The sequence below is a fragment of the Hordeum vulgare genome, chromosome 4H (assembly GCF_904849725.1).
Source record: "Hordeum vulgare subsp. vulgare chromosome 4H, MorexV3_pseudomolecules_assembly, whole genome shotgun sequence".
Lineage (NCBI taxonomy): Eukaryota > Viridiplantae > Streptophyta > Magnoliopsida > Poales > Poaceae > Hordeum > Hordeum vulgare.
In genome coordinates this window covers 593,675,343-593,688,997 of record NC_058521.1, presented here as the reverse complement: position 1 = coordinate 593,688,997, position 13,655 = coordinate 593,675,343, and the positions used below count along the sequence as shown (strand labels likewise).

At 49.1% G+C, this 13,655-nt stretch overlaps 3 protein-coding genes across 3 annotated transcripts; 2 read left to right on the top strand and 1 right to left on the bottom strand.

The window, feature by feature from the left end:
- Positions 1 to 3,238: 3,238 nt before the first annotated feature.
- On the top strand, positions 3,239 to 6,262 carry LOC123449865 (probable polygalacturonase). Its single transcript, XM_045127217.1, has 6 exons — positions 3,239 to 3,487; positions 3,614 to 3,907; positions 4,752 to 4,872; positions 4,958 to 5,132; positions 5,260 to 5,330; positions 5,440 to 6,262. The coding sequence occupies exons 1-6, from the start codon at positions 3,461 to 3,463 to the stop codon at positions 6,120 to 6,122; spliced, it is 1,371 nt and encodes a 456-aa protein (XP_044983152.1). The 5' UTR covers positions 3,239 to 3,460; the 3' UTR covers positions 6,123 to 6,262.
- Positions 6,263 to 6,267: 5 nt separating this feature from the next.
- Positions 6,268 to 7,563, bottom strand: LOC123449866 (50S ribosomal protein L5, chloroplastic). Its single transcript, XM_045127218.1, has 3 exons — positions 7,236 to 7,563; positions 6,957 to 7,157; positions 6,268 to 6,764 (listed from the first exon to the last, which is right to left on the bottom strand). Exons 1-3 carry the CDS (start codon positions 7,527 to 7,529, stop codon positions 6,432 to 6,434), a joined length of 828 nt encoding a protein of 275 aa, XP_044983153.1. The 5' UTR covers positions 7,530 to 7,563; the 3' UTR covers positions 6,268 to 6,431.
- A 198-nt stretch (positions 7,564 to 7,761) lies between these two features.
- On the top strand, positions 7,762 to 12,275 carry LOC123449863. Its single transcript, XM_045127216.1, has 11 exons — positions 7,762 to 7,912; positions 7,993 to 8,054; positions 8,826 to 8,909; positions 9,037 to 9,141; positions 9,233 to 9,340; positions 9,449 to 9,520; positions 9,622 to 9,672; positions 10,194 to 10,256; positions 10,403 to 10,527; positions 10,794 to 10,989; positions 11,515 to 12,275. Exons 1-11 carry the CDS (start codon positions 7,822 to 7,824, stop codon positions 12,223 to 12,225), a joined length of 1,668 nt encoding a protein of 555 aa, XP_044983151.1. The 5' UTR covers positions 7,762 to 7,821; the 3' UTR covers positions 12,226 to 12,275.
- The last annotated feature ends 1,380 nt before the right edge of the window (positions 12,276 to 13,655 follow it).

Genomic DNA, 13,655 nt, shown 5'->3' with positions numbered 1-13,655 from the left:
ACAGGGTTCATGGAGCATCAAAAATCGACCCGAGCCCCCAAAATAATGCGCTATAGCCCAAGAAACTGACCCGAAACGACAAAAACACCAAGTTTTTACGACATCTCGATAGCTGCGCACAGGGTAATGGAGCATAAGAAATCGACCACGGACCCAAAACAACGCGTTATAGCCCACGAAAATGGCTCGAAACGACAAAAACAACGAGTTTCTGCAACGTCTCGATAGGCGTCCACAGGGTTCATGGAGCATCAAAAATGACCCTGAACCCCAAAACAGTGCACTATAGACCACGAAACTGGCCCGAAACGACAAAAATAACGAGTTTTTGCGACGTTTATATAGCCGTGCAAAGGGTTCCTGGAGCATCAAAAAACAACACGGGACCCCAAAACAGTGCGCTATGGCCCACGAAACTGGTGAGAAACGCAAAAAGATCGAGTTTTTGCGACGTCTTCATAGTCGTGCACACGGTTCATGGAACATCAAAAATCGACCCGGGACCCCAAAACAGTGCGCTATATCCCACGAAACAAGCCCGAAATGACAAAACCAACAAGTTTTTTCAAAATCTCGATAGTCGTGCACACGGTTCATGGTGCATCAAAAATCGACCCGGGACCCCAAAACAGTGCGCTATAGCTCACGAAACCGGCCCGGAATGACAAAAACACCGAATTTTTGTGACATCTCGATACCCGTGCATAGGGTTCATGGAGCATCAAAAATTGACACGGAACCCCAAAAGAGTGCGTGCCCACGAAACTTGCCACAAATGGCAAAAACAACAAGTTTTTGCGACGTCTCTATAGCCGTGAACGGGGTTCATGCAGCATCAAAAATCGACCCGGGACCCCACGACGGTGGGCAAGCTACGAAACTGACCCAAAACGACAAAAACTACGATTTTTTACGACGTCTCGATAGACGTGCACATGGTTCATGGAGCATCAAAAATCAACCCAGGAACCAAAAGAGTGCACTATAGCCATTGAAACTGACCCAAAATGACAAAAACACCGAGTTTTTGCGACATCTCGATAGCCGTGCACAGGGTTCATGTAGATCAAAATTCGACCCGGGAACCTAAAACAGTGCGAAACCACAAAAAAACAAGTTTGTGTGACATCTTGATAGCCGTACACAGGGTTCAAGGAGCATTAAAAATCGATCCGGAACCCCAAAACAGTGCGCTATAGCCCACGAAACTAGCCCGAAACGACAAGAACAACGTGTTTTTTTGACATCTCGATAGCCATGCACAAGGTTCATGGAGCATCAAAAATCGAGCCGGGACCCCAAAACAGCGCGCTATATCCCAGGAAACTGGCGAGAAACGCCAAAAAGAACGAGTTTTTGCGATGTCTTCATAGCCGTGCACAGGGTTCTTGGAGCATGAAAAATCGACCCGGAACCCCAAAACAACGCGTTACAGCCCACGAAAATGGCCCGAAACGACAAAAACAACGAGTTTATGTGACATCTCGATAGCCGAGCACAGGGTTCATGGAGCATGAAAAACCACCCGGGACCCCAAAACAGTGCGCCCACGAAATTGGCCCGAAACGACAAAAACACCGAGTTTTTGCGACATCTCGATAGCCATGCACATGGTTTATGGAGCATCAAAATTCGACCCGGGACCCAAAACAGTGCGCTATAGCCCACGAAACTGGCCCGAAACGACAAAAACAAGTTTTTGCGACATCTCTATAGCCGTGCACATGGTTCATGGAGCATTAAAAATCGATCAGGAACCCTAAAACAGTGCGCTATAGCCCACGACACTGGCCCGAAATGGCAAAAACAACGAGTTTTGCGACGTCTCTATAGCCGTGCACAGGGTTCATGGAGCATAAAAAATCGACCCGAGACCCCAAAATAGTGCGTAGTCCATGAAAATGGCGTGAAACGGCAAAAAGAATGAGTTTACACGACGTCTCGATAGCCGAGCACACGGTTCATGTAGCATCAAAAATCAACGGGACCCCAAATAGTGTGTTATAGCCAACGAAACTGGCCCGAAACGACAAAAATAACGAGTTTTTGCGACGTCTATATGGCCATGCACAGGGTTCATGGAGCATCAAAAATCGACCCGGGACCCCAAAATAATGCGCTATAGCCCAAGAAACTGACCCGGAACGACAAAAACACCGAGTTTTTACAACATCTCGGTAGGTGCGCAAAGGGTAATGGAGCATAAGAAATCGACTACGGACCCCAAAACAACGCGTTATAGCCCACGAAAATGGCTCGAAACGACAAATACAACGAGTTTCTGCGACGTATCGATAGCCGTGCACAGGGTTCATGGAGCAGCAAAAATGACCCTGAACCGGAAAACAGTGCACTATAAACCACGAAACTAGCCCGAAACGATAAAAATAACGAGTTTTTGCGATGTCTATATAGTCGTGCACAGGGTTCATGTAGCATCAAAAATCGACCCGGGGCCCCAAAACAATGCGCAGCCCATGAAACTGACCTGAAACGACAAAAAACACCGAGTATTTACGACATCTCGATAGGTGTGCACAGGATTCATGTAGCATAAAAAATCGACCACGGACCCCAAAACAACGCGTTATAGCCCACGAAAATGGCCCGAAACGACAAAAACAACGAGTTTCTGCGACGTCTCGATAGCCGTGCACAGGGTTCATGGAGCATCAAAAATGACCCTGAACCGCAAAACAGTGCACTATAGACCACGAAACTGGTCCGAAACGACTATAATAACAATCTTTTGCAACGCTCGATAGCCGTGCACTGGGTTCATGGAACATTAAAAATTGATCCGGTACACAAATACTCCTTTCGTTTATAAATATAAGTCTTTTGAGATATTTCATTAGGGTTCTACATAGGAAGCAAAATGAATGAATCTACATTTTAAAATATGTCTATATACATTTGTATGTAGTTGACTATGAAAGTTTTAGAAAAACTTATATTAGGAATGGAGGAAGTACTCCTACTATATATACGTAGGAAATCCACATGGTAGGGTAGGGTAGGTAGGGTAGGGTAGGGTAGGGTAGGACCCATGCAGCTTGCTTGCACTCTTCAACTAGAGATCACGCCCCGCCACTGCAGCAAATCGACCTCCCCTCCCCTGGATTCGGGTGTCTTCCCCTTGCAAGGCGGTTGAGATCACCATGGATGATGGGGTGATGGTGGTGGTGGTGGTCAGGTCCCAACCCCAAACAATCGCTTCGGCAGGACGCCAGGCTGACCACGGTCCCGTACGCGTACGCGTGCGCCGCGCAACACTCGCCGGTTGCGACGCCTACCGTGCGCCGGGGCACGCATTTACGAAGCACGGATTTCGCCCTTTCGGCCCCTGCCTCTATATAAACTCCGCGACCGCCTCCTCGCCGTCTCATCCTCATCCCCGTCCCCAGTTCAGTTCGCTCCCCTGCAGCAGCAGCAGCAGACTCGCTCGCCGCCAGTCGCCATGGCCGCACGAGGAGCAGCGCTTCAGGCAAACAAACCATCTCTCTCCCGTCTCTCTGGATTTCCTCTAGCATGGCGTTGATTTTGCTCGGCGCGGACCGAGAATTCGAGACTGACGGATGGGTTTGGTTCCTTCCTTCCTTCCTTCCTGCAGGCGGTGCTGTGCGCGGCGGTGGTATCGCTGGCGCTGTGCGCGGGCGGCATTGGCGCGTCGCCGGCGGGGTGCCGGAAGCACGTGCGGAGGGTCACGGAGTACGGGGCGGTGGGGGACGGGAGGACGCTCAACACGGATGCGTTCGTCCGGGCGGTATCGGACCTGTCCAGGTGCGCGGGCGACGGCGGCGCGGCGCTGGTGGTGCCGGCGGGGCGGTGGCTCACGGGGCCCTTCAACCTCACCAGCCACTTCACCCTCTTCCTCCACCGCGGCGCCGAGATCCTCGCCTCCCAGGTGCGCCCGCCGGCGACCCACCCATCCTTCTTCAGTTAGCGTTGCGATTAATCGTAGGGGGGTACTTACTTGCTTACTTAGTGTGGCACGACGTGGGGTGGGGCTACTGGTGACGGACGGGACAGCACGGGGCCGGTGGTAAAGCCGGAGGAGCGCTTGGCCGCTTGCGTAGGTAGGCCGTGGCTTGGCTTGGTTTGGTTCCTTTTCCAGCTATCTTTCCAAGCATGGCATCCAGGAGCCATCATCTGTCGTCTCCGTGCTCGTGATGGCGGATTGATTCCCTCCTCTAAATAGGATGTTAATTACTAGCATGCTATTACTGGCACGATTCAAGGCACGGCTTAGGGTAGGAGACCGTAGCATTTCGGCGCTTAAATAATCTGCTGGGACAAACAAACCCGGCCGACCGGCCACCATGTCCTTGCTCCTCACCGCTGGTTGCCAATTGCCGTGACCGTGAGAGAACGAGTCAGCTGGTGGTTACTGAATAGTGTACTACATGTACACAAAAGTTGCTTACTACTACTAGAGTACTAGTACACTAGCAAGGACCGTTTGACCTCAAGGTCAGCCGACATTGGTGTGCTCATTATTATCGACTACTCGTGGTCGTGGCAACCAGAGAAAAACAGGAGAGTTCTCTGAAAATTCTATGCGTGCTGTGCTTGGATGGATGCCATCGCCGTCTCATTCAGTACCTTCCTTTGGCTGCATTCACCTCGTGATCTGACGTCCTTGACGAATCGCCCCGTGCTGGTGCTGCTGTCGCTTGTTTGCATTGGTCTCGTGATCATCTGACTGACCTGCGATTGTGAATCCAAATCCAACCTGTTCGTCCGTGCAGGACCTGGAAGACTGGCCGCTGATAGCGCCCCTGCCGTCCTACGGGAGAGGGAGGGACGAGCCCGGCCCGAGGTACAGCAACTTCATCGGCGGATCCAACCTCACCGATGTCATCATCTCCGGTAAGATCATTACAAACTGGCCAGTAAAATTCTGCTGTACTGGTAGCTGCAGAGACATAACCAAGAAAGGTTTTACGTTTTGCAGGTAACAACGGCACCATCAACGGGCAGGGGCAGGTGTGGTGGGACAAGTTCCACGCCAAGGAGCTCGACTACACGCGCGGCTACCTGCTCGAGCTCCTCTACTCCCGCGACATCATCATCTCCAACGTCACCTTCGTCGACGCGCCCTCCTGGAACCTCCACCCCACCTACTGCACGTAAGAAAGGATCATCTCTCTCTGATCACACACACACACAAACGAATTTAGCCTTACACTGAATGACTTGGTTGTTCGATCATGTATCCATCGTGCTCACCTTGCCGGCGTGCCCTGTGTTGTGCAGCAATGTGACCATCAGCGGCGTCACGATTCTGGCGCCGGTCCACTCGCCAAACACCGACGGAATCGACCCAGGTAGTAGATCAGTCACGCTTTCAGTGTGAACTGTCCAGCAGTGTTCTTCATGAGAAGCATGAATGTGTTTCTGAATCTGACCTCAAGAGAACTCTTGATGCTTGTGCAGATTCTTCGTCTCATGTCAAGATCGAGGACTGCTACATCGTGTCCGGCGACGACTGCATCGCGGTGAAGAGCGGCTGGGACGAGTACGGCATCCGGTTCAACATGCCGAGCCAGCACATCGTCGTCAGGAGGCTCACCTGCATCTCCCCGACGAGCGCCATGATCGCCCTCGGCAGTGAGATGTCTGGCGGCATCCAGGACGTGCGCGTGGAGGACAACATTGCCATCAACACCGAGTCGGCCGTCAGAATCAAGTCCGGTGTGGGGAGGGGCGGCTTCGTCAGGGACGTCTTCGTGCGCCGCCTCAGCCTCCACACCATGAAGTGGGTCTTTTGGATGACCGGCAACTACGGCCAGCACCCCGACAACTCGTCCGACCCCAAGGCGCTGCCTGAGGTCACCGGCATCAACTACCGCGACGTGTTCGCCGAGAACGTGACCATGGCCGGCAGGATGGAGGGCATCCCCAACGACCCCTACACCGGGATATGCATGTCCAACGTCACCGCGCAGCTTGCGCCCAAGGCCAAGAAGCTGCAATGGAACTGCACCGACGTCCAAGGAGTGGCATACGGAGTCTCTCCGGAGCCCTGCCCGGAGCTTGGGGCAGAGGGCAAGCCATGCACATTCCCAGACGAAGAACTCGTCATCGGTCCGCCTGAACTGCCCAAATGTACCTACTGATATATCATATGTGTGGTATGCTATAGTCATCAGGGTTTCAACCAAAGAGATGTTGTACTTTCAGTCTAGTATAGTCAAGCGATTTGAAAAATGCTGCAGAATAAACACATGTGTGCAATGAAATGAACTCCCAAAATCAAGAGCCTGACCAAAGCAAAACTTTCCATTTGTTCTGTGGCAGTAAGTATACAACATGAACAGCAAGTAATAAGAGACAGCATGATGATCAAATATCTAAACCAAACTATGCAAAAGGATCTCAATTGACAAAGTGGGAAGCAACAAAGGTCAAACGCCGCCGCTTGATCTTCACTTCCTTCCCCTGCCCTTGCTCATGAAGTGGTGGCGCTTCAACCTCTTCTTCTTGAACTGGTCAGACTTGATGTTCTCGGCGAATGGCATGCCGAGGAGTGCAAGCAGCCTTTGCGCCTCGTTGTCGGTCTTGGCGGTGGTGACGATGGTGACGTCCATACCGTTCTTCTTGCCGCCCACCTCGTAGGGGATCTCCGGGAACACGCCCTGGTCGCGGAGGCCGATGGTGTAGTTGCCGTGCCCGTCGAAGCTGTTGGGGTTGACGCCTAGGAAGTCCATGGTCCTAGGGAGCCCAAGGTTGATGAGCCTATCCAAGAAGTTGAACATCACCTACATCAATCAACCCAAGGTGAAATTGAGCTCATGCATCGAACAGGTCGACAACTATCGCTCGTACTATATGCAGCTTAACTGAAATGCAAGACTCCAAATTGCTTCAAATTTCATATGCCAATCTGCCAGACGTGTGCATTTCAAAGTGCAAGCATGACAATAGTGTTGTTGGAGACAGAGGGGGCTCACCCTGCCGCGGAGAGTGACGGCGATACCGATTGTGTTGCCCTCGCGGATCTTGAAGCTGGCGACGGAGTTCTTGGCCTTGGTCTTGACGGGATACTGTCCGGTGATCGAGGCGAGGTCCTTCATGGCGGCCTCCAGACCCTTGTTGTTCCCGGCATCCACCCCCAGCCCGCAGTTCACCACAATCTTCTCAAGCTTGGGCACCTACCAGAACCGAGAAGAAGCAATCAATCAATCAATCAAGAAACCGCCGCCGAACAGGCCAGCAAGAAATGGACATACCTGGTGGACATTGGTGTAGCCGAACTCCTCGGTGATGATGGGTACGACCTTGGTGTCGTAGACGGTCTTGAGGCGGTGCACCTTCTGCGCCTCGGCGGGGTCGACGAGGATGATGCCGGAGGTCGTGGCCGGCGGCGGCTTGGGCGGCGCCTCGGTCGCCGCGGAGGCGGCGACGCGGATGGCGCGCCGGGGGGGAGGGGAGCGGAGGAGCTGGAGGCAGCGGCGGGCGGAGGAGGCGGCGACGGGGAAGGGCGACGGCGCCGAGGTGGGCAGGGTCACCGCCGTGGCTGCCATTGGAGCGTGCGGGGGATGGCAGAGCGGGGCAGGGCTTTATGCCATGGCTGGGGCGGATGACGAGATAAGGCGTAGTGGGTGTGGCTGGACGCTCGCTCTCACTGCAACTGGGCCTCCTCGTCCACTCCAGGCCCGTCTTCCACCGCCCGCGGCCCCGAATTTTCGGTCCAGCCCAAATGAGTTTGGGCCCGGCCCACACGCCAAGCTTGTAAGGGTAACCTCGAAACCCTGGCAGCCTGGCTCGCGTCGCGTCGCGTCGCCGCCGATTGACCGATTCGGAGCTGACTCCACCATGGCCGCCGGCGAGGAGCACAGAGCCCCGAAGATCTCCTCCTCCACCACCACCAACTCTTCCGGGAGGCCCGTCACCCCGTTCTGGAAAGGTCTGCTGCGGGCGGGCGAGCTCAAACCACTTTTTTTTCCCCCCTCCGATGTTGTTATAAGCTTGGTTCTCTCGATGCAGAGAAGTACGAGAGGGATGCGCGGAGGTACTGGGACATCTTCTACAAGCGCCACGAGGACAAGGTTGCGATTCTATCCCCACTTCTCCTCAACTGGCTTATTAGCGCCATGTGAAATACTAGTTGAATTTGTAAGCTTCAGTTGTCGCTGGGAGGCGGTGCTGTTGGTCCACGTTATCCTGTACTACCTCTGTACACTTTTATAAGACGTTTTAGATCACTAGATTAGTGATCTAGAACGTCTTATAAGATTTTACGGAGGGAGTACTTCAGAATTAGGCTAGGTGATGTATGCCACATCCAGTTTCAGTAATGGTATTGGGAGCCATGTGGGCCTCTTTTTATCGAGGGAAAAATAGCTGAATTTGGTGGCGGAAGTGAAGTAGTTGAATCTTGCGATTCTCTGTTGCAGCCACACTGTTTGGTTGCTGATATTGGTCCTGTAATTAGTTGTGATCCTTGGCTTACTCTAGTTTTGAAGAAGGATGTGCAGGAGGGAAGTCCCTCAGTTGCATGTTAATTATCAGTGGCTTAGTAGTGCACAGTTGTTGATACTGCCCAGAAACGAAAGACTAGCTCCGACAGAAATGCAGGACCGTCGCTTCAGCTTGATTTTCTTGTACTACATGAAATGCCATCCTTGTTGAAATTGGTTGCTCTTACTGAACATTACATCCAATGATCTGCTGAGCTTTTTGACTCTTTAATCTTAATCAGACATGCCGTTTCCATTTGTAAACCTCTATTGCAACTTGCAAGTATATGTGATTGCGTAAATGTCTTTTTTTTTTTTTACTCTGTCATGCATTTGATTTCTGCCCTTCCATTTGTTTAGTTCTTCAAAGATCGACATTACCTGGATAAAGAATGGGGGAAATACTTTGAGGTCCAAGATGGGGAAAATATGGCAATCTTGGAGGTGTGGACAGTATTTATCTGAATCTACTGTGCAGTGCAGATGACTGGATCTCTGCATCGAGCTTATTTTCTTGTTTTTTCTTGTTGCTTGCATAATATTAGGCTGACTGGTGTGAAGTTCAATATAGGTTGGCTGTGGAGCTGGAAATACAATATTTCCACTGCTGGCTACATATCCAGATATATTTGTTCATGCCTGTGATTTTTCTTCACGAGCTGTTGACTTGGTTAAGGTAGCTGTTTCTCTCTGTCATAGCTGAATCATTAGTCCATGTGCTGAGCTTTATCCCATTGATGTCGAAACTGGTTGTATCATACATGCAGAAACACAAGGACTTCAGATCTGACCGGGTTAATGCATTTGCATGTGATATTACATCAGAACAACTTACAGAGGCTGTGGAGCCGTCCTCTGTTGACATTGTGACAATGGTAACCTGTTGTACCCTGATTACACATTCACATATCTATTTGCACAGTATTTGTGTCTGTTCATATTCATTGTCAAACCTGTGAGCGTACAACTAACATATTAAGTAGATATTTATGCTCTCTGCAGTTGCACCAGATAAAATGCCTTTAGTTCTGCAGAATGTCAGAAATATTCTCAAGGTAAGTGCTGCATTTCTTCCAAACTATGAGCCCCCAAGTTTTTCATTTCTTGGATGTTGTCCTGATGATATAGGTAACTGAACTCATGTATTCTGTATCAGCATGGTGGCCGCGTACTCTTTCGGGATTATGCCTTTGGTGACCTTGCTCAGGTTCGCATTTCTTTTGCGCTTTTTGAAAGAAAAAAACATTAGGACATGCCATTTTCTGGCTTCTGCAAATATTTTCATTGTCCTCTTGTTGCCAGCGTAAGCTTAAGTCTTAGCATATAAAATCATTGAATAAGGATGTTTTGGTATGTTAGACAGGACAGATAAGTTTCCTCTGTCTGCCTTGAGCTACTGTTATTCTAAGCTATGTTTTTTTGGCAACTTGCTTCAAACACAGAAATTATCTCCTCGTGTATGCTTTTTGTTGGCTACCATTTATAAATGTGCACTCACTCCTTTTTTTCATTTCCCATTGAGGTGTCCCTGTATGCCACTTTCCTATTCTACCCATGCCTTCCCTTAAGTGATCATGGTGCACAGATTATATAGCCTTATAGGATAACTAATCCACTAATGTAGCGTCTTTTCAAGACTCCTAACTTAGGACCATTATTAATACACGACAAGCCTGAAGTCATTATACATGTATGTAGGGTATCTTATGAACTTGTACATATTTGCAGGAAAGGCTTATGTCCAAAGGCCAGCAAATAAGTGAGAACTTTTATGTCAGAGGTGATGGCACGGTGAGTGGACTGCAGATTTTAACATATTATGTAGTAGAGGTTCACAAAATGTCACAAACTCACAGTAATATATTCTGGTGCACCACCCATTGTTCTCAAAATGAATGCACGATGGACTTATTCCCCAAATTGTCGGTGCCATGCAGCGTGCATACTACTTTTCAAACGAGTACCTGGTGGATTTGTTCTCAAAATGTGGATTTACTCTTGAGGAAATTTGTGTACACAACAAAAAGGTCGAGAACCGTTCACTAGACTTGGTGATGAACAGGTGATCGTGGTTTTTTGCTTGTACTGCAAATATTTATCTTTTATTTATTGCATCAGTTGATATTAAACAAAGCAAAAATAGTTAATTATGTGATTCACTTTAAGCAATCATACTTCTGTAAGATTTTAGAAGAAAAAGTGAAGTTTGATGAGGAACCTAAAATCTAATTGTATATCTGTTACACCCCTTCTATTTTATCTTCCCTGATTATTTCAGTCTCTTGTACAAATGCTTGAAATGCTTATATATTTGTTTATGTTACCTAGGAATTGGATCCAAGCTACGTTTACCCTCAACCCATCTGGTCCTCTAAGTCCAAATAATCAACATGACCACAATACTTGTGAAGGAAAGGATGATAAGCTAGCTGTTGACACGTCTCAGAAGAAGAGCGAAAGTGAAGAAATTGACCTTTCTGTGGATTTTAGTAACATGTTTGGAACATTGCACTATCTTAATGAGGTAAAATTGTCGGTGTTTTTAATTTTACATCCGAAGTAAGAAATATTAGATAAAGTGAATCAACTATGACCCTAACTAACCAGTGTGTGGCAACAAAGGCTTTCTCCAGTTCTATTCCCTGCCCCATCTACTGTTAATTCGTTTACTTGGGTTTGCTGGATAATGTTACGTGGCATATATAATCGAACAAACACTGCTGGCGATCCTCGTTGATCTGCAGCCTTAATTTACAACTCGATAGTTAGCACTTGGCAATGTGTGCGGCCAGCTGCAGCTGTTAGTTATTGCAACTGCAGGTCTGTGTTCTCTTTTCTATGAACGTTCACTGTTCCTCTTTATTCATTGTATTTACAGTGGTGTTTCAGTTAAATTATGGCAAGCACACAACACCAATAGTAATGCTAAATTGAGTATCTTTCAGCGACGAATTTCGACATGTTTTCCTGTTTATGTTGAATGTAAACTTCTAACACTGCTATTATTTGTGAAGTAATTGGACTTAATATGTGTTTTAATTACTCGTAGGCACAAATTATTAGGATTAAAGCAAAGGGTCACGACTTCAAAATAAAAATGCTCGCGAAAGAATACCAGCACACGTGCAAATCAACTGGACTAATGCTCTGGGAATCAGCTCAGTTCATGTGCAGTCTTCTAGCAGAGAATCCTTCCATAGTCGCTGGCAAAAGGGTGCTGGAAATGGGTTGTGGTTCAGCTGGCATCTGTTCTATGGTTGCTGCCAGTTCTGCTCAATTTGTTGTAGCCACTGACGGGGACGCAGAATCGCTGGATCTTCTCAGACAGAACACTTCCTCCAATTTGGAGGCTGAACTTCTCAGCAGAATTTCGATTAGGAAGCTATTCTGGGGCGACGAAGATGATGTGAAGGCGGTCCGAGAGCTTTCTGGCGATGGTGCAGGCTTCGATTGCATAATAGGCACCGACGTGACCTACAACCCTGATGCTACACTTCCGCTCTTCAAGACTGCAAGGGCACTGATTTCTGACGGTGGCGATGCTGGTTCAAAGGCGGCCCTTATTCTTTGCTACATCCAGCGCCGTGTTGACGAGGATTCAATCCTCTCGGCCGCAGAGGCCCAGGGTTTCAGGCTCGTGGACAAATGGATAAATGGAGTTCACGAGAGCAATGGTATCATTAGCTCTTGGTTCCGTGGCAATGATGTTTGCGGTGCTTTCCGGAATGTAACGCTTTCCATATTGTACTTCGAAGTGTGATACATTGGTGTTTACTTGAATCTCATGGTTAACTTGCAGATTTTGTTTTACTTTCCTGCATTGGTTACCCGTATGTGGCAGTTGTATACTAGAAGAAATGTTAATTTTTTTTCACGCCTGCTAATGTCTGAAAGATGTCATGTCATGTTCAAACCAACTGCAATTTGCTATGGATCAGAATACGTTCTTCTATCCAGTATGTGTTGACTAGCTGTGAGTGGTCCTGAGTCCTCTGGACTTTGTGTTAATCCTTCCGTACTGATGGATTCCACAGTAGCACTTGACTAGAGCTTGTCCCTGCAGGATCAACCAACTTCCTGTGACCGGACGGCCCTTTGAAGATCTTCCTCTGAACATGTGTTCTTCATTTCTGTAAAGATACAGTTAGACTGAATATTTCCCTTGATGATTCAATCTGTTACAAAGTACAGTATATATGGCCAAGGCCTCCTACAATTGTGGCACGCAGGCCACTAACTCTCTGGATCCTACAAAGTAGGATTGACTACGTTACATGATACAACGGTAGAATATGTACACGCTAACACCCCCCTTAGCCGGAACTTCATTGTTACATGATACAACGGTAGAATATGTACACGCTAACACCCCCCTTAGCCGGAACTTCATTGGGAAGGACGTTCAGGCTGTCCCGAAATTCATGGAACACGAGAGAGGGGAGGCCTTTGGTGAATAGATTGGCAAATTACGAACTCGAAGGGACATGTAGCACTCGTGCCTCGCCGAGAGCGACCCGATCACGCACGAAATGTAGATCGATCTCGATGTGCTTCGTGCGCTGATGCTGGACAGGGTTGGAAGCGAGGTAGGAAGCACTGACATTGTCACAATAGACCACCGTAGCATGCTCTGGTGGTGACCGCAGTTCATGCAGGAGCTGTCGAAGCCAGCAAGACTCCGCCACACAGTTTGCAACACCCATGTACTCCGCCTCAGCACTGGAACGAGACATCGTCGGTCGGTGCTTGGAGGACCATGAGACGATGTTGGCGCCAAGGAAGATGCAGAACCCCGAAGTGGACTTGCGGGTGTCCGGGCAACCCGCCCAATCGCCGTCAGTTTAGGCGATGAGCTCCATGGAGGAAGATTTGTAAAACGGAATCCCGTAGTGAGTGGTGCCTTGCAGGTAGCGAAGAATGCACTTCACTAGTCGCATGTGTGAGTCGCGTGGGGCATGCATGAATAGGCAAACCTGCTGGACAGCGTATGCGATATCTGGGCGTGTTAGGGTTAGGTATTGGAGTGCGCCCGCTAGGCTCCTGTAGTATGTGGGGTTGGAGAGGAGAGAGCCCTCAGTGAAGGAAAGTTTGGAAGTGGTATCGATTGGTGTGGGAACAGGTTTGCATTGGAGCATGTCAGCACGGTGGAGAATATCAGGAGTGTACTGCTGCTGGCTTAGGAAGAGGTCG